This window comes from Amblyomma maculatum, chromosome 11 (assembly GCF_055883805.1).
Source record: "Amblyomma maculatum isolate TAMU_Amacu chromosome 11, ASM5588380v1, whole genome shotgun sequence".
Lineage (NCBI taxonomy): Eukaryota > Metazoa > Arthropoda > Arachnida > Ixodida > Ixodidae > Amblyomma > Amblyomma maculatum.
In genome coordinates, this window is record NC_139354.1 from 96,364,339 (window position 1) to 96,388,714 (window position 24,376).

General features: G+C 45.2%; 1 protein-coding gene across 2 annotated transcripts in view; it reads left to right on the top strand.

Annotated features, from left to right (window-relative positions):
- LOC146174445 (uncharacterized) overlaps positions 1-24,376 on the top strand; it is a 93,199-nt gene that overhangs the window by 54,464 nt on the left and 14,359 nt on the right. Inside the window, exon 5 of one of the 2 annotated variants that reach the window (XM_084584737.1) lies at positions 2,399-2,636. The exons of the other annotated variant lie outside the window; for it this stretch is intronic. Within the exon in view, the coding sequence (XP_084440863.1) occupies positions 2,399-2,461 (63 nt within the window). The 3' untranslated portion in view covers positions 2,462-2,636. Of the gene's footprint in view, positions 1-2,398; positions 2,637-24,376 lie in introns of those variants that run through there. 2 annotated transcript variants of the gene reach the window in all.

The following is a 24,376-nucleotide window of genomic DNA, read 5'->3' on the forward strand; positions in this document are numbered from 1 at the left end:
CTAGCAAAAGCAGCTTTTCTATACATAGCGCTTTTTACCAACTTTATATACGTAAGAATCGAAATATATGAGGACATAAAATATATTTTATTTGCTAAGAGAACAAACGTTTGCCAAGCTTACTTCTGATGGTCTAAAAAAATCGATGCCTCTTCGGCAACATTTTTCAGATATGCTGTCTTAAATGAAGCTATTTTAAACCATTTGTCTTTCTCTATGATTACAAGGAACCCTCCAAAAATGTGTTATTTTTAGATGCTAGGTGTTAGAAAAGTGAATAATGGTATCCTTTTTTTTGTATTGAAATTAAAAGCATCTGAAACCCAGTCTCAAATATGCCATGTTGAACAACTTATTTTTTTTCACAAATCAAAACAAAAACCCCACATCTAAATTGTGTTACATTTTAGCGGCAAGTCTTTTTGAGGGGATGAAAGACATTACAAACGTAGTGCAATATGCATATTCTAACAATGCTATTACACCTGGTGACCTATAGCTTCTCAATCGTCGTCACGAATCCCTGAATGAGGGAGCAAAACTATATTTGTCCATTGATCAAATATTTACCCATATATGAAGACTGAGACGTGCTTGCAAGATATAGCATACGTGATTACGTTACAAATGACTAATGCATTTTGTGATTTTTCACCTTCGATGCAAGTAGCAACTTCATGAGATATCGGTGGCATTGCTTAAAGAAGACTTTTTGCATAAACACTGTGACATCACAGTGACACTATGAAGGCTTTCTTCGGTTAAAATATCGGAGTACATTTGCGTCCACTTCATATACAATACTATAAATAATTGCAACAGGTACTAGTCGGGCATTCTACACGTCCACAATCGGCTGTAGGCTCTATTACAATGTCCTTGAAAAGGACAGCCTGAGTTCCTTATTTTGTAGTATGGCTGAGAAGGAAACCAGCAAGATATAAAAAACGGTGCGGAAATACAAGCTCTAACACAGCTACATGGAAGCTAATCCTATTAAAAGACTGGCAGAAAAAATACCCCTAAATGCAGTTTATGATTACACGGCTATTAGAAAAAAAAGAAATAGCCAACATAATTAAGACAATACGCAGACAAAGAGATGCTAAGATCATATACGCACTATGAGGACAGAGAGAGAGAGAGAATAAAGTATATTTGCAGCCTTCAAAAGGAAGGGAGGATCCAAGGCGCAGCTCTGTCCCAGCCATGTCCTCCCCCTCAGCCGTCGACCTGGATCTTTTGGATCTGGGCAGCGGCCAGGGCGAGACGGATGCCTTCACGTTGCCCTTTTTTGTCTTGTTCGAGAAGTAATGCCTCCCATTACTCATCTGTTCTCTCAGGTTCTCCAAATCTAGGACACTTCCATATCATGTGGGTGATGTCCGCTATGCCATTGCAACATTGGCACCTGGGGCTGACTTCCGGGTGCCACTTGCTGTAAACCTGTGAGTTCGGGAATACGAAAGTTACACTGGAAACTACCGTCTTTACATGCGAATCATAAGCGCTCTGCCAACCGAGTTTCTACTTGTATCCATAGATGGAGGTACCGCAGTATATTGCTTATGCAAATGATCTATATTGGTTATTAACAGTGTATTGAGATTTGCTTGCTTTTATGGTAAAATCACAGCCTTAGTACTGGGAAAACAGTTTTGAGCATGGTGTGTATTTGTTGCTTTTGCGCCTTAGTTTTGATGCTTATTTTTATAGTTTAGAAGCTACAGGTTTCAGCCTTTATAACTTTGCCAGGAATAATATAATGTTAAAGGTTGTCTCGTTTTCTTTATCTACTTCTGCAGATTGTTGTCCGAAATGTTAGGAACATTTTGGATGGGTTCTAAACCTGTGATTTTTGAAAAAGGATGAATTGTCAAAATATGTGCCATTTAGGGTAGCGTTTGATGTGCTTCCATCCCATACGTGACAAAGAACGTTCCTATATGTTTTAGCACAAACATGCTTATCATGCTACTTTAAAGTATGAGTGCTATAAAGCTGCCTAGAAAATGCACCCTAAATGGACTCACGTGGCGCTTGTCGGAATATAAATTTTTGTAAGAAGCAGTGACTTAGTCAATCGTCAGAAATTTTCTAGGTATAGCCTTTTTCCCTTTAATCGGATAAAAATTTATTTTGGGAGTCTACGAGAGGCTTGAACCTAGTGATACAGCAAAGTTGTGAGTATTGCAAGGGTAACTCATGTGACATCACCTTTCAATGTGGGGTTTTTTCATACTTTTTCTTTACGATATAGTCTTGGTTAGAGGAAGGTGCCTAATACTTTTGGGTAAACCCATAGTATGGTACACACCTACACCTATTCAGGTCAAGGTCATATTTTAGTAATTTTCACAATTTGTAATTTCATTTATAAAGAAGGCTTTCGTTGCAGGCTACCCAATGGTGCATCGAACACAACCGGCGGTCCGTGGTGGTGGTGGTGAAAATTTGTTAGAGAAAGCCAAACGAAACTTACGTTGCCGCCATCCCGTGGGTGGCCTTTCGGCTGCTGGTCGTGGGCTCCACGTCACACCTGGCAGCGATGTTTCACTTGTGCTCGTTGAGGACCATCTTTCGATTTATTTGTCACTACAAAGTTGCAAAAACCTACTGTGCACATTAAAGCTGCTTCTGCCATTGCTTCATTGATAATTATCTTCGTTTCTAAACATCAGCTTTCTCACAAAACGTGTTTGACTTATGGCAAAGGAAGCAATATGCTTATATCATATAATATCATCATGAAATAGAAAATGTGAAATATTTCTACATGGCGACCTGTAATGGTAATAACAGCTGTATACTTGCCTTACCACCATATACAAATTATGCAACCTGTGAATACAGCTCACTCTATCGAAAAAGGCACTAAAAGAAAATTTTGAAAGTGCTCTGTAACTTCCTACTAAGACGCCTTTAACGAGTTATTATGTTTGAGAAGCAGACAAGACAGCGAGTGATCTTTAAGGTGAATTAGGTTTTACTGCAATGGTGATAAATAGGACACTCAAAAAGTCATAGTCATAGCCAGGAAACAAAGCTCTTTTCCCGAATTTACAATGTGGACTTGCCAAATTTTATCACTAAATTTATCTGCTCCTCAATTCTCCTACACACCAAAGCCACTGTCCGCAGAAAACATAAATCAAACATAAAATGCATGAGCACATCGCGTTTGGATCAAGGAATTTCTTATAATTATTTATAAATGTGCTCCTCTTTATTTAACTACAGGTTCGTTACCATGTAGCTGTTGCAAAATACCAATGTCTGCGACCAGTCAACCAACTACAAGTGCAGCTCATTTTAATGAAGTTCTCCAATAAAGGAGCAAAGTTGTGGCCAATGCATTTTTTGCGCATGACAAATGATACAAATGGTACTGAACATCTTGTCTCTGAGAAAGCGGAGATGCTTAAAACTATTGAATTGCCTGTTTCCAGCATGTGGTGCGTCACTGCCCCGTTTTTGAATGCCTAGTGTAACCAATGAACTTTTGCTCCCCGTGCATATTAAAAGGAGTAGGTATTTCGACAGGAAATGCTGTCTTTTTACCTGCCTTTCATTTTTACTAGGCTGTCTACTTCAGATCGCACCTAGTGATTTATATCAGCCGCACAACTTCATTGAAATATATAACTACCTGCCTTGTTTACTGTCACAAAAAACAAGCAGAGCAGCCGTGATCTAAGTTCAGTAAGTCATCAAACAGAACGCAAGTTTTATACAGCTGCTTACGGAAACTAACATAGTGGTCTCGCTGCATGTGAGAGCACTTAGATGAGCTTGGAACTCCCCAATAACACAAGGCCCTCTCCAGAAACATGTGAAATTTACCTTTTCTATAAACCTGGAACTTCTAAAAAGTGGTATAAATAGAAGTTCCAAAATTAACCCTATGATTTTAAACACGAAGAGCAAAATGTTATAATTATTGTGATTATCATTTTTATTCCATCACCGTACCCAAAACGCAACCAAGAAGGAGACAGCATCGTCTTACTCTACGAAAAATCAAAACTCGATTTAACGAAAACCGATTTAATGAAACTGCCGCTTTTACGAAAATATCTACTTCCCCTTTGAAACGCATATAGGGTCCATGCTTTAATTTATTCGAAATGACGCCAAAATGACGACAAAAGTTCGCAATTTCTATTTCTTTAACGACGTTTTCCTTTTTCGAGAAATGAAGGCCAAAAGATGTTCATTTCGGGTCCACTTTGAGGAGAATGCCTAAAGCTTTATTGATTGCAACCGACTTGAAATTTTCAATTTAATTACCGAGACGTCGTATGCAGTGGCGGATGTCTTTTGTTTGCTGCATAAGTATGCTGGGGAAATTAATGGGATATACATTTCAGCACACAATTAAACTTAGGAAGAGCCCGTGCGACCGTTGCATAGAAAGTTCACGCAATGAAGCATTGCCGACATCAATATGGCAAGATAAATTTGTATTCCTCTTCTACTGCTTTTGTTTAGGTAACGATTTTTTTTCATACTTGCTAAATGTGTTGGCTGTTACTGCAGCCCGCAGTTTCTTTCTCGACCCAATAATGCTTTGCCAAAATGGCGCAGCGGTGGCTTTCTCGAGACCATACCTCATGTAATTCAATTTATTGAATTTGGTGGCTAAGTTTTGACTTAGACAAATTAACAAATTCCCAATTTAATGAAGTAATTAGGTGCTGCCCTCAGCTTCAATACACCGATTTTTATATGCATCAACACCACGGCAGCACTGCAATACACCAGGACTTCAAATATCATCATCATCATCATCATTATCATCATCATCATCAGCCTGACTATACCCACTGCAGGGCGAAGGCCTCTCCCATATTTCTCCACTTAACCCGGTTCTGTGCTAGCTGCATCCACTTGACCCCCGCGAACATCTTAGCCTCAAAAGGGTGGATTTTTGGGCTTGTTGTCTTAACCTCATCCGCCTACCAAACTTTCTGCCGCCCCCTGTTACGCTTTCCTTCTCTTGGAATCCAGTTTGTTACCCTAAGCAACCATCGGTTATCCTCTATTCGCGCTACATGTCCCACCCATGCCCATTCCGTCTTCTTAATTTCAACTAGAATGTCGCTAACTTGAGTTATTTCTCTGACCCACTCTGCACGCTTCCTATTTCTTAATGTTACCCCTACCATTTTGCGTTCCATAGCCCTCTGGGTTGTCCTCAACTTAAGTAGAACTTTCTTGGTTAGCCTCCACGTTTCAGCCCCATAGGTGAGTACAGGCAAGATGCAACTGTCGTATACTTTCCTTTTGAGCGATACCGGCAAGCTGCTAGTCATAATCTGCGAGTGCTTGCCAAATGCGCGCCATCCCAATCTTATTCTTCTTGTTATTTCCTTTTCATGGTCCGGATCTGCGGTTACTACCTGTCTTAAGTAGACATAATCGCCTACTACTTCCAGTACGTCGCTACCTAATGTAAACTGCGGTTCCTTCCCGAGGCTGTTGAACATTACCTTAGTCTTCAGCATATTGATTTTCAAGCCTATCTTTCTACTTTTCCTGTCTAGATCATCAATCATTATTTACAGTTCATCCCCCGAATTGCTTAGCAAGGCAATGCCATCAGAAAATCGCAGATTATTGAGGTATTCTCCATCTACCCTTATTCCTAACTGCTCCCATTCCAAGTCTCTGAATACTTCCTCTAAGCAAGCTCTGAATAGTACTGGGGAGATTGTGTCTCTTTGCCTAACACTTTTCTTTATGGGAATTTTTTTACTTTCTTTATGCAGAATATGGCTCCTGTGCAGCCGCTATATATATCTTCCAGCACTTTCACGTACGGCTCGTCTACACCCTGATTTTGCAATGCCTGCATCACCACCGAGGTTTCAACTGAGTCAAATGCTTTTTCGTTATCAATGAATGCTATGTGTAAGGGCTAGCTAAATTCGGAGCATTTTTCTATCACCTGATTGATGGTATGGATATGATCGATATTAGAGTACCGTTTCCGAAAACCTGTTTGATCCTTTGCTTGGTGGCAGTCTAAGGTTGTCCGGATTGTATTAGTGATTACCTTATTAAATACCTTATACGTAACAGACAGTAAGCTGTTTGGTAAGTAAATAACATACTCCTTTTAATAGAAATTTAGTTAATAGAGTTTCCTATTGCATTACTTGAAATACTCTAACCCAGGTAGCACGGAATCTGGGGTACAAGTAGGTCCGATGTAGGAAAGTAGGCCTGGGGCAACCGACATAAAACCTGCATCGGTCCCAGGTGAGGCAAATGTGGGCAAGTGCCATTTGGGCTAGCCCCCTTTTCTGCTACACGGGTCACATAGCGGTATTGCTGGGGCTAATGCAGAGTACTTTTCTGCATAAAGACCAGAAGGGTTCGTTTTAAAATATTTAAGGATCATCCATATAATTGTGGACTCTTTATGGTAAAGCCCTCATAGATCCGAAATGAGGCCGCCCAGATTATGTCTTTATAGGACCTGCATCGGCCTTATAAGGACAAGAAAACGGCTGCCCCAATTGGCCCCTTGTAGGTTGCTTGAGGGGAAGTAGATTATATACGAGAGCACACTTTGGTCAGGCCCTCACAAAGCCTAAATGAGGCAGCCTTAGATAAAGTCTTTAGATCCCACATTAGCCGTAATGCAGCAAGAAGGCGGGCGGGACCGCATGCTACCAAAATCGGTTCCTTGATATTAAGTTGAAGGCACGCGCAATAAGCAACTGAGGTTTAGGTTTAAAAGCAACATCAAGTCCAATGGCGGCGGCCTACACCACACCGTTTCAGGTCCCACATTGGCCGTAAAGGAGGTGGAAGGCGGGTGTGTCCTTATGATACCCCAATCGATCCCTTGTGGGGTGTTTGAAAACACGTGCAACAGCAAGTGTGCTGTCAGTCAAAAAAAAAAAGAAAACACCCAGTCGAATTGAGGCTGCCCGCACAAAACCGCTGCAGGTCCCACATCTGCCTTTGATGGGACAGAATCTAGAGCTCCCTATGTTCGTTATATTTGTTAGGAATGATATGCTAACGCAACCTTATACGGGCTGTTGTCGCGAGATATACCTCTAGCCCAAAAGGAGATGCTGAATCGATGCCAATGTGGGGCATTATTGACCGCAGTCTAAACACCCTCCCCCCCCCCCCCCCCCTACGAGAATCAGGAATTGTGCAAGCATGGAGACTTGCCCGGACATCACGTTCGTAAGGAAGACCTGTGAGCTACATTAGGAAACCTTGACGAAAACCTAAACAGCGATCACTTTATCCTCCGGACGCGAATAGCATCGGAGAGGATAAGACGCCAGATTTGACAGGCAAAACTCACAGAATTGAACGCGTTTCGCGTAATGTGCAAGAAATCTGAACACGGCATACAATCACTGGAGATAGGAAGCGGCATGCTGAAACAGGAGATAATGCACGAAAAGTGTAAGGCGAACATGAGCAATACCAAAAGTAGACGGATGCTTCTCCGAGTATGGGCAGCCAGAAGCTGCTTCAGCAAACGATGGCGGAGGCAAAAGCACAAGAAACAAAAACTAAAGATAGCAGAAGGTATGCAAAAAGCAGAGGAATACGCGACACAATTCGCGCAACAGTATTGTGAACCACGGGTCTAGCCCAAGGGTACACAATGCATGGCTAGAAGGTAGAATTTTCTAAGACCACTAAGCGATATAGCCAAATTCAAATGAGAAAACAATGCTGCCATTAGCAAATTCATCATTCCTTCAAGGGATCGGACAGCGACCTCCTAGAGAAGGCCTGAGCAATACATTTTGGGGATCACAACCCATCGCGATACCAAGGAATGCATTGCGGAGCCGTAAACGAGAGCTTCGACCACCCTATACCTCTGGAAGAAGTTTTTGTGACCATAAGGAACACGACCAGAAACGCGACACCAGGAGTCGACAGAGTCAACAAAGCGACGACCCCTGCGTGGCGACCGCATACAGGAGCCCGTAAGCTTTTTTAACCAAAACTGGAAGGCGAATATTGTTCCTGAAGACTGGAAACACGCCGAAATCATTATGCTACCTAAACCTGGCAAAAAATCAAAATTGAAATTATAAGGGAAATCTCGCACAAGCGTGCCTTGGCAAGCTTACAGATCGGTAGAAGACGGTAAGGCTAAAACATTACATTGACGACAAAGCGCGTGTATCCTATACCATGTTCGGATTCATGCAGAGCGATATTATCGACACAAGAAGCACTTTAAAAATGCTCTCGGCAGCGCACATGCACCGAACGGGTGAGTATAATAATGTCTCTGGACACCAAAGATGCCATAGTCCAGGTAAACAGAGTGTGGGGCCCGAGTAGGTCCGATGTAGGCGAGTGGGGCTGGGGCAACCATCATAAAACCTGCATCGGCCCTGTAAGGTCGTCAACAGTGCATGTTTTCTCGAGTTTTCTTTTTGTGTGTGTTTGTGTTTCCTGCCGTTTCGGGCAGCCGGCCCGCGAGGCGTGCGGGTGGAGCGGCGCCCGTACCCAGGGAGGGGGGACCTTTTCTTGTTTTTGGGTTACAGTGTGAAGTGTCCCTGCTTGTGTGCGTTATTTGTTTTGTGTCTTTCTTGAGGGGCGAGGGGTCTCGCGCATTGAAAGGCACTCTGGCGTTCTGTGTTTGGCCTGGTGGTTAGCGCGCGAGGCTCCGAGCGCCGTCGGCGTACCCCGTCGAGCGTCCGTTTGGTGTTGTTTTTTTATTTTGTATGTGTAAAGCGCGGTCGTAAATCTCGTGCGCGTCCTCGAGAGTGGAATGCCAGTGGTGGAAAGGCCGGGGTTGGGACGCTTCGGCGAACTGGATCTCGGCTACGATTTTCCACGAATCTGTGTGAACGGGGGGACACCAAGGACGTTTTCACGGAAACGGAAAGCGCGCGAAAACGACGAGGTGCGATGGGTGGCCCGGAGAGTTGCGGCCCGAGCGAGGGAGAAGACGGACGTTCTCCTGTACGCTCGCTTGGGACGACGGACTGTCCTAAGCCGGAGCGCGACCCAACTCAGTGTCTTATTTGTTCTTTCTTTCTACGGTGCTGTGTTTGTTCAGTCATCCAACCTAGTATTTTAATTAAATGAGTTTGTTAATTTATTTCGGCCCTTTTAAATTCTTTCGGCGAAGCAAGGAGACGGGACCACCAACAACAACAAGAAGGAAAAAAAGGAAACTTCAATAAAACATCGAAAAGGAGTTTACTGGCGCAGCCGACAGGATCACCGTCTCCCGTCAGCCTTCGGCGATCACAAAACAGCTTGTTCAGCAGGAAGACTTACTGGCCGATGAACAGCGTCTCAGGAGGAGGTCTCCATCGAAAGAAGGCAGCACGAGAAGACTGCAACATCGTGGCCGACGGACCGTGCCATCACTTCAGATCGACGGACCGACACTGAAGCTAAGGAGTTAGCGGCGCAGCATCGAAAGACGCCCAGCTGGTGGCCAACAGATTGAGCCTTCACTGCGCGTAAGGTGCGAGCCGCGCACCAGCGAACGACGCCACGCATCGCGGCCAAAGGACCGAGCCAGCGGTGTTCAGCGTATCAAGAAACTGAATTCAAGCGCACCAGCCAAGTGATCAGGCAGTGAAAGTGACATCTGCCGCTAATGGGCTAGCGGTGGACTTTCGTGTTTCCAAGTGTTACATCGCGCGTTGGCAGCGGAGAGGAGCAAAGCCCGGGCGCAGGAACGGCAGACGAGGCGGTAGTCGGGGAAAGCAGGGTGGCTACGCCAGCGGAAAGGTGAGTGGCCCTTATGCTGGTCCTCGGAACCCACTGGTGTCGTGCGTTTTGTGGCGAGTAACAGGAATTGTGCATGATACAGGTAGCGGCGCAAGGGTTGCGATAATAAGTGCGGCGATGAGCGGAAGGGGTCGCGGAGATTCGAGAGCAGAGGAGGTGACAGGGGCAGATGAGAGAATGGGAACCAAAGGGCCTGCGGAAACAGATGGGAGCGCTGGAGGAACCCCCGATTCAGCTATGCGATGGCTGGAAATGGAGCTGGAGCTGAGGAAAACCACGCTGCTCATCGAGCGAGAGAAAACGCGGCAGTTGGAGCTGAAGAGCGGTGTACTGAAGTGCTCGCACTCAGGCGGGAGGCAAATGCGCGAAGAGAGGCTGGCGTATTTCGCTAAGCGCCTAAAGAGTTTGCTCACCCCGATTCCGACAGACCGAGAAGTGCCGGTATGGCTCGAGGGAATCGAGGGCATTTTTGTTCCTATAAGGTGCCTGAAGAGGTTAGAAGCCATTTAGTTTTGCCTCTGGTGACCGCGAGAATCCCACACCTCTTTTCTAAACTTTCAACCGAGGAGCTCGACAGTTACGATCTGGTAAAGAAGACGATTCTGCCCGAGTTGCGTCTGTCGCCAGGTGACTACCTCAGGCAGTTCCGCAATGTGCTTCCGGCTCGTGACGAGACCTGGCAGCACTTCGCGTCACGAATTGAGAGTTACTATGCTTTTTACATGGCGGCGCGGGGGATCAAAACGCTAGAGGACCTGATTTCTCTGCACGTGGCTGACCAGATGAAGCAGACCCTGAGCACTGAGGCGTATAAGTACGTGAAACGTGAGGAGGGGGACGGTTGGGGGAGGCAACATGAGATAGCGAGGTTGGTGGAGGCTTTCGAGGATTGCGAAGGTAAGGGGTCGGGAAGGAAGCAAACAGTTGCAGGCAGAATCTCCTCTGACAAACAACAAGCAACTCTGCATAAGTCCGGCCTAGCTGCGCAGGAAAATTCAGGCTCCTCAAAATCCCCAGCGTGCTTCATTTGCGACGGACCACATTTCGCTCGCTCTTGCCCTAAAAAACCAGCAACTGGTGACGCGCATAAGAAAAGCGTGAACAGAGTAGCGCAAGAAAGACTTAACGCTGTCGACAACTATGACAGTGGAGCGGTCGGACGGGGAACGACCCGCCACTTTCCGCCTTGCGGGGAGCCATCGGGGAAGGATGGCCTCGCGTCACTAGAATACGTCGACTTGAGATGCGGCGAGACGGTTCTGAGGGCCCTGATCGACACGGGTGCAGAGATAACGGTGATTAAAGAGGGCGCCATACCGAGCGACCAGGTAGAGGTGGTGGGCAACATACCACTAGTGGGAGCTTTTGGTGCTGAAGTGGTAGCCAGGCTCGCTAGAGTGCCGCTAAGCTTAGCAGTATATCGGGGTCGGCAGATCAGAGAGAGTGCATCGCTGTTCGCCGTAACGAGTGAGCGGGCTGCCAAGGAAGCAGACTGCCTGCTTTCTGCAGACGCTTGGCACACGCTGGAACAACAGGCACGCAGCGGCGGTTGCGAGGTGCCCGATATGAGAACACAGGCGTCTGTCACCTTGGACGCAGGTAGCGGTGAGGGAGGTAGAACCTCGCTCGTTGGAAAACGCCAAGAGGGACCGGAGATCGGAGGAGGTTATTGGAAGCGCAGAAGAAAGATGTGGCGGAAAACTGAGAGTGCCATAGCAAGTAAGGGTAGGCAGCGGCAAAATAAAACATGCGCATGCAAATCATCGGTACCTCTATCATGGCCCTGCAGGCCACCAGAGTTGTCGCCACCCACTGGTGGTTTCCGAGGGCAGGCATGGGGACCACTCTGAAAAATGTTTTCGTGTCGGACGCGTTTGCATGGTTCCGTGCTAGATACCTCGCATGCGGCGGGGGCTCTTAGTGTCTCAATATCTAATTGTTGAAAGTGGCGTTTTCTTTCCCTTTTGTGCGTTGTAATGCAGCTGTGACGAGCTTTGTGTTATTTATCGTGTGCAACAACCAGTTACGTTACTGCAACGATCTTAGGAGGGGCGTGTAAGGTCGTCAACAGTGCATGTTTTCTCGAGTTTTCTTTTTGTGTGTGTTTGTGTTTCCTGCCGTTTCGGGCAGCCGGCCCGCGATGCGCGCGGGCAGAGCGGCGCCCGTACCCAGGGAGGGGGGACCTTTTCTTGTTTTTGGGTTACAGTGTGAAGTGTCCCTGCTTGTGCGCGTTATTTGTTTTGTGTCTTTCTTGAGGGGCGAGGGGTCTCGCGCATTGAAAGGCACTCTGCCGTTCTGTGTTTGGCCTGGTGGTTAGCGCGCGAGGCTCCGAACGCCGTCGGCGGACCCCGTCGAGCGTTCGTTTGGTGTTGTTTTTTTTTTGTATGTGTAAAGCGCGGTCGTAAATCTCGTGCGCGTCCTCGAGAGTAGAATGCCAGTGGTGGGAAGGCCGGGGTTGGGACGCTTCGGCGAACTGGACCTCGGCTACGATTTTCCACGAATCTGTGTGAACGGGGGGGACACCAAGGACGTTTTCACGGAAACGGAAAGCGCGCGAAAACGACGAGGTGCGATGGGTGGCCCGGAGAGTTGCGGCCCGAGCGAGGGAGAAGACGGACGTTCTCCTGTACGCTCGCTTGGGACGACGGACTTTCATAAGCCGGAGGGCGACCCAACTCAGTGTCTTATTTGTTCTTTCTTTCTACGGTGCTGTGTTTGTTCATTCATCCAACCTAGTATTTTAATTAAATGAGTTTGTTAATTTAATTCGGCCCTTTGAAATTCTTTCGGCGAAGCAAGGAGACGGGACCACCAACAACAACAAGAAGAAAAAAAAAGGGAACTTCAAGAAAACATCGAAAAGGAGTTTACAGGCCCCGATGGGGCAAACGTTCTCATGTCCCATTTGGATTTGCCCCTATCCTTGTTGCATGGGTCCCATTGCGGTATTGCTCAGGCTAATGCAGATAACATTACTGCATCCAGACAACAGGCTTCCCTTGTCGAATATTTGAGGGCAATCCAATCTAAATGTGAGCTCTTTATGGAAAGCTCTCATAGATCCGAAATGAGGCCGCTCACAATAAATCTTTGTGGGACCTACATCGGCTTTAGTGGGGCAAGAAAATGGAAATTTCCACATGCTGCCCTACTGGGTGCCGTGCAGATTGACTGAGCGCAGTTGGAATATGAATAACAGCTTAACTTGGACAAGGCCCCATCAAGCACAAATGAGGCAGCCTTAGCTAAAGTGAAAAATTCAGCAAGGTGGACGACTAGGCAAGTTGGTAAGGGTTCATATTTAACCAACCAAAGGATGAGACAGAGGGAAGAAGAGGACAGGACAAGGCTGGACTAGCAACTGAATGTTTATTGAACGGAAAAAAAAACGAAGACTCCCTCCGAAAAGCACGCGCACAACCCAAACGGTGGAGTGGCAGGAAATTGAAAAGAAGAGGAAAAAGAAAATTCAAAGCTAATTCAAAGTCAAGGCCTAACTAACGACTTTTCTAATTGAGCGAACTCCTTACAATGAAGGCTAACTGATGCCTTAGCCACACACTTGCCCTCAGCCTTAGCAATGTAATATGCTTCAACCAACTCTCGACAGAATTGTTTACCATTGCTGTAAACTACACCTTAATTACGTAAATCAGGCGCACAAAGGGACGGTGAGGAGGTCAGCTAGCCGACTGCAGCAAGACGGTTGACGGACTAACGAAGATCATGTGGAAGACTGTTTGCCTCACGTTGCCTTCTCGGAAGGGGCGCGCAAATGTGCAGGGTAAACTGCTGAATCTTGGAGACGAAGGGTTGGATGTAAGGCACAGGCGGATCTTGGAGCGTGGGCCAAAGTTTCGTCTGCAACCCGACGTAAGTCCAGTTTATCTTCTGGCGGTGTGTCGAAATATTGCTCATCATGTTCCGGAAGATGAGAACAGTCGGTTTTTGAGTGAAGTCACGGACGTAATAGCGGCACGGAATTGTAAGGAGAAGCCACGGTGCAGTCTGAAACCAGTATGTGACTACCTGGTTGACAACCGATTGCGTCTGATGGTATCTGATAAGGAAGGCTTCTTTATCGTTGTACCTGACAGCTGGTTCTCTGAAAAAGCCTCGGCTGCGATTGCCAAGAATTTTAGGAAGGTGAAAGCGAAACCATCGTCTTACAGGAAGCAAGCTCTCGCTTGGCTAGATTATCACAACCTGAAGGCTTCAAGTTTGAGGCTGAAGGCGGCTACAGACGCCAACTTGGATGTTTTCTTCTTGGCGAAGACGCACAAAATGGACATTCCTGTCAGGACCAATGTTTCGGAATGTCGAACCTGGCAGTACGAGATTTCGGGATTTTTGAAGAAGCATCTAATGTTGTTGAAAGTTGAGGACCCGTATTTGATTCCGAGTTCTTCTAAGATACTACAATTTTTAATGAACAGAAATCCCGGTAGGTGCTCTGCAATGAGCATTGATGTGGAGGACTTATATTAATCTTTACCAAAGGACGGACTTCTAAGGTGTGTGCAAGACTACACCACTGAAGATTATGATTAATTGGCTGTTATTAATGCGTGCGGTATATAGGTTGCTAGTTTCTTGGAGCTGTTATCCTTTTACCTTAGTTCCATTTTCGTGTGTTGGCAAGGCAGCATGTACATCCAGAAGTCAGGGTTATGCATTGGGTCGCAGGTCGCTCCTGTGCTCAGCGACATATTTCTGGCTAAAGTTCACGCCGCTTTGAAGCCAGGTTTGGATGCCTTCGGTATAGTAGCGTTTCGCTATGTTGATGACTACCTTATTTTCTTGAATAAGGATGATTTCGATAGTTTGGCTCAAGATGTGTTACGAATGTTCAAAAAGCAAGGTCAAGGCCTGTCTTTTACGTAAGTTTTTGTCTAAAGATCAACATATACAACATATACATTTGGACCTGTGCTTTGAATACAATCACCTGTGTTGGAGCTACAGCCCCACTTCAGGGAAGCCTCTGCTTAGCTGTGAATCGAACCACTCGAGGTTGGTGCAGGATGGGTTGGCGGTCGCATGCATCAAGTCCGCATTACTCAAATCTTACCATCACTGTGTTGAAAATGCATTTTCGCAACAAATTTCGAAGTTGCTGGCGGCAGTCTTTCCAACTGTCCGTCTCGCTCGTCTGTTAGAACGTGTTTTGAATACTCTCGAGGAAGAGCAAAACGGGGCAGGTTGATGTAGGTGAGGTGACACAGCGAAAGAAGGTGGTTGCCATACCTTACCTCCATGGCGTTTCACACCGACTCAAGAAACTGGAGGCAAGGTACGATGTTGACGTTGTATTTACAGCGAGAAACAAGATAGGATGATTGTGCGCCAGAGTTAGAAAGGGGCTCGACGATGCAGCTCTTCATAGTTTTCGTGCCGTGTAACATAAGAAACGGTTCACTACCTGCAGAAAGAATGTGGTTTATCGCATTCCGCTCGATTGTGGCCGGTGCTACTACGGGCAGACAGGCAGATGTCTAAATGTAAGCCTGACGGAGCACTTCAATTCTCTGGGAGGGGAGGCGAGTTCTAATCTGGCGCTACATGTGCAACCCCGAGAGAATTAGCTAAAGTGCTTTAGGTCCCACATCGGCCGTAATGGAGCTGGAAGATGGATGTGTCCGCATAATACCCCAGTCGGTCCCTTGTGGGGTGTTTGAAAGTGCGTGCAACAGCAAGTGGGCTGTAGGTCCAAAAAAAACACCCAGTCCAATTGGGGCTGCCAACACAAACAAAACCGCTGCAGGTCCCACATTTGCCTTTGGGGGGTAGAAACCACAGCTTCCGTATATTCGTTATATTAGTTAGGAATGATTGCTGACGCAACGTGTAGGCGGGCTGTTGTCGCGAGAAATAGCTCTATCCCAAAATGGGCTGCTGAATCGATGCCGCTGTGGGGCCTTATTGGCCGCAGCCTAATCACTCATTCCGCCACCCCTACGAGAATCAGGAATTGTGCGAGCATGGAGACTTGCCCGGATATCACGTTCGTAACGATCAGCTGTCAGTTACATTTGGAACACATGACAAAAAAACTAGACAGCGATCACTTTATCCACCGAACGCGAATAGCATCGGACAGGATAAAACGCCAGCTGTTACAAGCAAGCCTGACAGACTTGCTTGTTTAGCGCAGCGTGCAAGAAATCTGAACATGGCATACAATCACTGAATATATGGAGCGGCATGCTGAGAGAAACAAGAGAAAATGTACGAAAAGTGTAAGGTGAACAAGAGCAATGCCAAAGTAGACGGACGCTTAGACAGCCAGACGCTGCCTCAGTGAACGATGGCAGAGACGAAATCACAAATAGGGAACGAAAACTAAAGATAGCCGAATGAATGAAAAAGTTGAAGAATACGCGACACGATTCGCGCAGCAATATTGTGAACCACGCGACTAGCTTAATGTTACCAAATGCTCGGCTATAAGGGGGAATTTCCGAAGAGCACAAAGCGATATGGCCAACTGAAATCGGAAAACAATAAAGCTATCAAATAATTCACCCACTCCTTCAAGAGATCGGACACCGACCTCCTAGAGAAGGCACGAGCAATATTTTTTGGTGATCACAACCCCTCGCGATACCAAGGAATGTATTGCGTAGCCGAAAACGAGAGCCTCGACTTCCCCATAATTCTGGAAGACAATATTACCGACGCAAGAAGCACTTTCCAGATAAAATATGTGCTCGGCAACGTACATATATCAAATGGGTGAGTATAATAATCTCCCTGGACATCAAAGATGCCATAGCCCATGCAGGTAGCCCAACATGCGGGGCCCCAGTAGGTCCGCTGTAGGCAAGTGGGGCTGGGCACCCATCATAAAACCTGCATCGGTCCCCAATGGGGCAAATGTTGGCAGTACCATTTGGGCTTGCCCCAATTCTTGCTGCATGGGTCCCATAGCGTCATTGCTCGGGCTAATGCAGATCACATTACTGTTGCTACCAGCCGCCGTCGCCTGAAATACATATGCCCCGCGGCCCATTAACGGAGGTGAAGCCGCCGAAGAACGAATGTTACTCGCAGAAAAATTCCCTTCCGTGACTATGCCGAAAAAAAAAGATCTGTGTGTTGTTGATGGCAATTCTACAGTGGCGTTTGTGGGCACGAGTGCGACAATTCCTATCATGAGTTTAACTTTTTAAAATTTACTGGTGCTTAAAGTCATGTTTTCTTGGGAGACAAGCACCATTTATCATAGTTACTTCCAGTTTCTTGTACCCTGTCGGAGTGTATAGCGCCAAGGTGTATCTTGGAAGGACCGTTATTTCGGCAAAATTTGTGTAATTACCGCACTCCACGCATGATGTAATTTTGGTATTCATTTTCTGCGCATATGTGGCGCAATCGCCAGCTGCCGCACGGGCGAGATCACTATTGAAGACTGCCTTCCGCCTGCGTTCTTCAAGGAGCCTCTTGTTTCCGATAGTGTGCTTTGCTTCTATGGCAATACTGTCGTGCGTCCGATGTCTATGTTGTGCGTTTCGGTTTCGTGTTCTCGTGATGCGACCGAAACATCTGATGCGTCCGTGAGGCGTAACAAATCCAGCTGTGGATGACGTCTCTTCTAGTACCTCGCTATTTCGTGTCGATAACCCAGGGCATCACGCTTTTGTGTGTCCATGAATTGCTCAATGCAGCAAGTTCTTTTAGCAGCTGGAACGAAGCTTGCCTCTTTAGTGAAGCCATGCCAATATGTGCCCTTGGTTACTAATGTACCAGAGCGGCATGCCGCACGTTCCCCAATTAATCCTCACCTGCATTATATGATAATTCCCTAATGTGACGGAGCATGAAGCTCTGGAATATCTGCTGTCGGAACACACATCTGTTATTGACTTCTCTAAGACCACCTGTTCACATACCTATCCTAGGTAACGCACCAAACGTGGCATTGATGCCGGATATGCACACCAAATTCGCCAAAAGTCGTACCGTTGGACGCCGTCCGAGTGCAAGGTCATCAATGCGCAAGTATATGAAATGTTGAAACAGATTGCGTCAACCCCTCTGCTCTAACAGAAGTGCATACAGGCACGAGAGGTATAGAGACTGGTGCTGTCCTCGTTCAGTGCTATGACGAACGCGATTTTCTGATTGTATACCCCAGTGAGACTCAGCGAGCATGAATTCAACTACACCTTCACGGAGCAGGAGTGTCTCGCTGTTGTTTTCGAAGCGCAGCGGTTTCACTGCTGCCAGCACGGGCTGCCTTTTGTAGTATTAACCGATCACTATTCCCTACGCTGGTTGCTCAATCTCCGCGATCCGACTGGTCACCTGGCCCGTAGGCCACTTCGCTTGCAAGACTACGGCTTTAGGAATTCATAAAAGAATGGCCGACAAAACGCAGGTGCGGACTGTCTCTCTCGGTTGTCACTTGACACAATATATTCTGCAGGGGGTAAAGCTGAGACGAAAAAGACGTTCCCACATGTAGTGCCGCCATTATCAAACTGATCACTGTAGCCAGCATAGTTTTGCCCCGCGGCGTCAAAATTGAACGAAGATTGGATTGAAGTTTTAAAAACTGCGGTAGATAACGAAGCTTTTCAAAATTTTCACATGATTTTTCAAGTTTTCAAACAATTTTCAGACAATGTTTGGGGCTTAAGGAATTGATGTAGGACAACTGTGTACATTGTTCCCGAGGAGACGCTCCAAGTTTCGGTTTGAAAGTTCGGTTTTCGACTGTCTCTTTAGCTTCAAGTTACAAGATCAGAGCATCAAAATAAGATGTTCGTTAGAAAGAGGCGTTTGCGCTTTCATGCAGCTTGATTTAACTTTGTGCCATGATGAAGGGATGGTCGAAAGCCTCCTAGGAGAGGCTTCCCTTCATGATGACACAAGAATCATGAAGATACTTCGGTCCGAGTGGCAACGACACGCACATTTCTACCGTGAGGCTCTGTTCTTGCATCTTTACCGCCTCGACAACTCGCGAAGAACGAAGATGAAATGGCGTGAGCTTTCTGTGCTCGCTGACAGAACTGCAGAAGCCCTATGGCAGTATGAGCTCTGCTGTCTTCGTGCCAACACACCGAAAGAGCACACAAGCCTCAACAACAATGTGCACACGCTTGGCAATGTGGTGCTGCCAGACAAAGTGACTCGTGTTCTCAGCCTGGGCCCGAAATACGCCGTCGAACCCAAGAAGTCACCCCCGGAACTACTCAGCATGGTGAGACAGGTCGCAAAACATGCTCCGGACTCTGAATTTTCTAGCTGTTTGTCTGAAGGTGTTCAAGCGTTGTCACGTTACAAGTTAAGTGACAAAACTAGGACCTTCAATTATGTCGCTTCATTTTTAAGAGGACATCAGCTCTCGTTATTGGTGGCAAAGAAGATAGCTTTGTTGTCCTGCCCAAAGGTTTGTTTGGTGAAAAGGCAGCTGCAGCTCTAGCTTCTGTTTTCATACGGCGCGATAAGGTTTCCCTTTCCAGGGTAAAATCAAACGCTAAGCAAGTTTGCAAGCGCCTAAATCTTGACCGACTGGTTGCTAGCATAGATGCAGCAGACAAGAAAAGCTTGGACGTATTTTTCGCTGCGAAGACGCATAAAGTTGACTGTCCATTGCGGGCAATTGTCACCGAGAAAGGCACTTGGCAGAAATCCCTGGGGTTATTCCTCCAAACAAAACTCAAAGTGCTGACAGTAGATGATCCTTTCCTTCTGAAAGATTCGAGACAGGTTTTTCATTTCTTAAAAGACACCACTGATGTTCTAATGCCTTTTTCAGTCGATATTAAGGATCTTTACTATTCAATTCCACACGACAAGCTTCTTTTGTGTGTTGAAAGTTGTATCGATGCGTTCGGATCCATTACCTTCCAGAATTCTTGTGGCATCTCGGTGAGCGGCTTCTTGGAACTTTTGACAGTTTACCTTAGCTCAACTTTCGTTTCATGGGATGAATGCATTTTTATTCAAAAGAGCGGAGTGTGCATTGGCTCCTGCATTGCTCCAATATTAAGTGATATATATCTCGCCCATCATGACCGACTATTAGAACAGCAGCTATCTTCGTCAGCTGCTGTGAAGATTTTCAGATTCGTCGATGACTACTTAATCCTTTTGGCTAGTAATGAATGTACTTTTCAGAGCTCAGTTTCAGAAGTGCTTTCTCGCTTTGAACAGTGCCTCTCTCCCCTTGTTTTGACCCATGAGGTACCGGATAAGGGAGCTTTATGCTTTCTTGATTTAAGGCTATCCAGGGCAGATGACCACCTGTGCTGGTGGTACCAGCCGAGAAGGGGCAAGTCCTTGTTGCCCTACAGTTCAGCCCATTCTAAGATTGTTAAGAGGGGCATTGTGGACCTTTGTTTCACAAATGCCCTAATGAAATCTTGTGTACACTCTATGGGCCGGAGCATCGATGAGCAAACACAGCGGCTGATTAATGCTGGCTACCCTGAGGATTTGCTGACCTCAGTAGCAGGCTCCCTCTTGCAGAAGCTCAAAAGGGGTCAAGTGAGAGCTGCTCCTGAGCATCAACACAAGGTTGCTGTGGTGCCTTACCTTCATAATATTTCCCACAGGCCCAAACGGATTGGGCAAAAGGCAGGCGTCCATGTTGTGTTCTCGGCGCCTGACAAGCTTTCCAAGCTTTGCCGCAGAGTCAATGCCCCGGCTGTGCGAAAGCCAGCCTGCCCTGTTCGGCACCAGGCACCTTTCGTTCCCTGCCAAGTTGGTGTCGTCTATAAGATTGCCCTGAGCTGTGGCAAGGCCTATGTCGGGCAAACCGGGCGTTGCCTAAACAAACGACTTACGGAACACTCAAACAGTGTTTACAATACTACGAAAAGAAACCTAGGTGTTCACTGCCTAAAATGTCCCTCTCAGCCCTGTGAGCCATCCCTTCATAATTGCACTGTCATTGCGAGAAATGCACATCAGTATACACGCGAAATCATAGATGCCGCTCACATTCTAAAGCTAGGTCAAAATTGTGTTAGCACACCCTCAATAGCCCTGACTAAACGCGAGTTAGAATATTTGAACCAGACGTACAGTAGTTTTAATGTTTAGATTCCGGGTACACTCCTCAGCCTCTAGCGGCCTGACCTTGGTTGTTTTAGGTATTCCGTTTTTAATGCCCTTTTGGTTTTTAATGCCCTTTTGTTCTTGTAATTCTCTTAATTGTCCTTTTGATTCTTTTATCGCTTTTTTTGCCCCTTTTTGTTTTTTTTTTATCGCTCTTAATGCCCCCTTTTGCTTTTATCGCTCTTAAAGCCCCTTTTGGCCTTTAATGCCCCCTTTGGCTTTTATCGCTCTTAATGCTCCTTTTTGGCCTTTTTTCGATTTTAGTTTATGTATCTTCGGATCGTCTCATCTTTACTGTTTTTACCTACATGCCTCCTCGTTTTTCGCGTGTATATATATTTTTTTATAGCCCTGCCGTTCTGGCTTGCTTTGACCTATATTGTTATCGTGCGCCTTTTAACTTTGCGTTCGGTGTTTTACGCCACGTGCAAACTCAGCTGTTATTAATTCTTTCACGCCCACTTTTCGTACATATATATTGTGTCACTCTCTAATAAAAACCAGTTGAAGTCAGCGCTGTGTTGTCGTTCTCTTCCTGTGTCTTTGTTTTGAAGTGCGCTAGTTTGATTTCCGAGATGATTTACCAACTAGCCTTTCTTCCACCGTTGCAAGCTGAAGGAGTGATGAATCAAACAGAAAGATTACCAGAGCTTCAAAAATTTGATTATAAACTCAAGTTCAATAAACAGCTATATATAACGATTATAGCCGAAAGGTCAGTTTTTTTTTGCCACCGTCACTTTATGTTCGTGATAATGGCGAACTTTGCATTGTAAGACTGTCGAAATTTAAGTTTTCTTCGCTTCCCTATGCCTCCTAATAAATGATGTTTTTTATGACCTTTGCTCGCATATATTGTGTCAATGTATGAATTTGTTTTGTGTGCGGACACTTTCAAAATATTGGACGTGGCGCTCAACTTACTCTATTTCGCTCTAGCAGCAGGCAGTTCTACTGAGCGATGAAAACTACTTAACTTGGCTAGCTGCACCATCAAACTCAAAGCTGTGCTTGTTAGACTGAAATGAAGTGCACTGCGCTGAGTCATCATATTGTGCTGCTGTTTGTAGCTCTTGTCAAGTGAGTATTTGCACCTCGCTGAGCGTAATTTTAAATCGACTTTTGAAATAACAAATGCTTGACATGCTTGACGGATGGAACCATTGGGTGTATATAAACTATCGTATGAACTGTGATGGCCAGGCCTGATGTTGTCGCACTACACATGATCAATGGTTATTGTATAGGCTGTTCCTCTATTTTGCTGACTTAGGTTTTATATTCAAACGATACAGGTATAATTATGACCTCTTTTTATAAACAAATGGGACTGCCACAGGTACTTACAGAGTATGTAAAGCGTAGCAGAGTGCCTAAAATATAATATTAGGTATACTCTCTCTGCGGTGACCAACAAAAATGCATTTTTGTCTTTAGGGTACTGACTGGTTGCAAGTTAAGTTGCTCTAGTTACAATGTAAACACAAGTAAAGGCTTCTAATGGTAAAAATAACCGGGAGAATTTCAACGTATACTCGGCAGATACTGTCTTTCATTGCTTGAAAATATGCACTGCACAGAATACGTAAACTTATATCCCAGCGCATAAGATATCTCCTTTTCGCACTACTCCTTAGGGCACAGTTGTTAGGACGTAAGCTGGAATGAAAAATTGAAAGGCATTTCTTCCAGGACATATTGTTTAAAGCCGATAGTAGAACGGAAAAAATTGAAATGCTAAAACAAATGTAGCTCATGGAATACGAAATTGATACTGTAGACTGATGGGCGTAGGTAGCACTGACTATATCAGCGTGTATACATTCGATGTTGCGCAACAAATTTCTTTTTAATGATTTTTCTCGCGCTCTATTTAAGACAAGCGTGCTGCGCACATCGCGGTACTTATGACGGAGACCTCAAAGGGCAAAAGTTCCATGCCAGTTGATTGTAAGGTTTAGGAGCTGTTTAGCTTGTGTCCAGAGAGATAAAGCTTACCATGATGCATTTGTGATCATATTCAGTGAAGCAAACTAAACGACGTGGAAGCTAGGTCTCATAAGAAGCAATAAAATAAACATTCCGTGTCACTGCTGTACTACAAAATCATCCGAAATGTATTGATATGTATTATACTGAGGTAAAACTTCGAATTTTGCTCGTCTTTTGGGATAAAAAAACGAACATTTATTGGTTGAGTATATCTCACAATCCGCAGTAGCACAATATCTATTTAAAGATTGTTTGCTTAGCATCGAGGCTTTTCTTGTTTTATAGATGCTACAGGTACGCATTCATACGTCCGGAGATTCTTGTTTGAATATTTCCATGGCCTATAAGAAAGGTTTCTTAATACTCCGTAGATCAGGCTCTCACGGAAGTTTTCTAGCGACAGTTCTGTTTTCACAGTGCTGAAGCACTCCTGAGACTAATTATTTACCATCGCCTTGATGACTTCGTTTAGCGATGCATTTTCATTTGCTTGCTGTGTTTACCTTATAGATCGAATGTGCTGAACGCATGAAATTTTACACTGGCTATACTAGAATGACATGTCTACTTAATGATCGCACTTCGGCTCGCCTCTGGTGTCACACATAGTGAATAAAGCCCTACACTAAACGGAGTCCCACATAGTTTTGAAATAATAACCATGCAGTAATCGGAATCCGCTTATTTTTATACCTATAGTTCAGACAGTCCATGTCCACATCATTAGCATATGCTGTTCTTATTATAAATAAGGCAAATATTTAGGTTAGTAGGAATCATCATATGAAATTGTTTCCCTATGAAGGTGAATGCACGTTTTTACATTTTCTTTTTTATAATTTATTTTTTATATACTAGTGCATTGTGCAACGCAGAAAATCTAGAAGGATATCGCACATAGAAAACCTGTTATCTGTCAGAATTTACACTGAATCAATAGGAAACAGTATTGGGAAAATCCATATTTCACGACACATGATGTCGACTGCCTAAGAAGTAACCTTCTTGTAAAAATAAACAGATATGAATGAAGTTATTTATGTATCGATCGTAGAGGAATACAACCTCTATTTGTTTTTCACACGAAACCTTAATGCAAATAAACACTGTTTAAAGGTACATGATATCTAAAGGGATATCATTATTAGGCCTTATTTTTAAATCTCTCGGGTGGTATTTGAAGCTGATCTTTGATATCTGATACCAAATTAGCAGAATATTTTTTGCATGATGTTCTTCTATTTCCACTTGAACATAATACTGTGGAAGATTTTCCGCAACTGAAGGGAAGGTACAGAGTGTATATTGATGCTTTAACACACCTAAGTAATTCGCAGTGGAATAAGGTGACGATAACGGCAAGAATTTTGGAGTGGTAGAGCTTTTCGGCAGTTATAGTTGGCCGCCGAAACCGTTACCTTAAGGTATCTATTCCTGAAATTGTCAATGTCTACACTTATATGCAGATAAGATTCGGAGCCAACACTAATATTTCTGGTTGGTTACGCCCGGTTTCCCTTAAGTATAGTCCATGCAGCAAGTCGGAAGTGAACCACTTCTGCCTTTC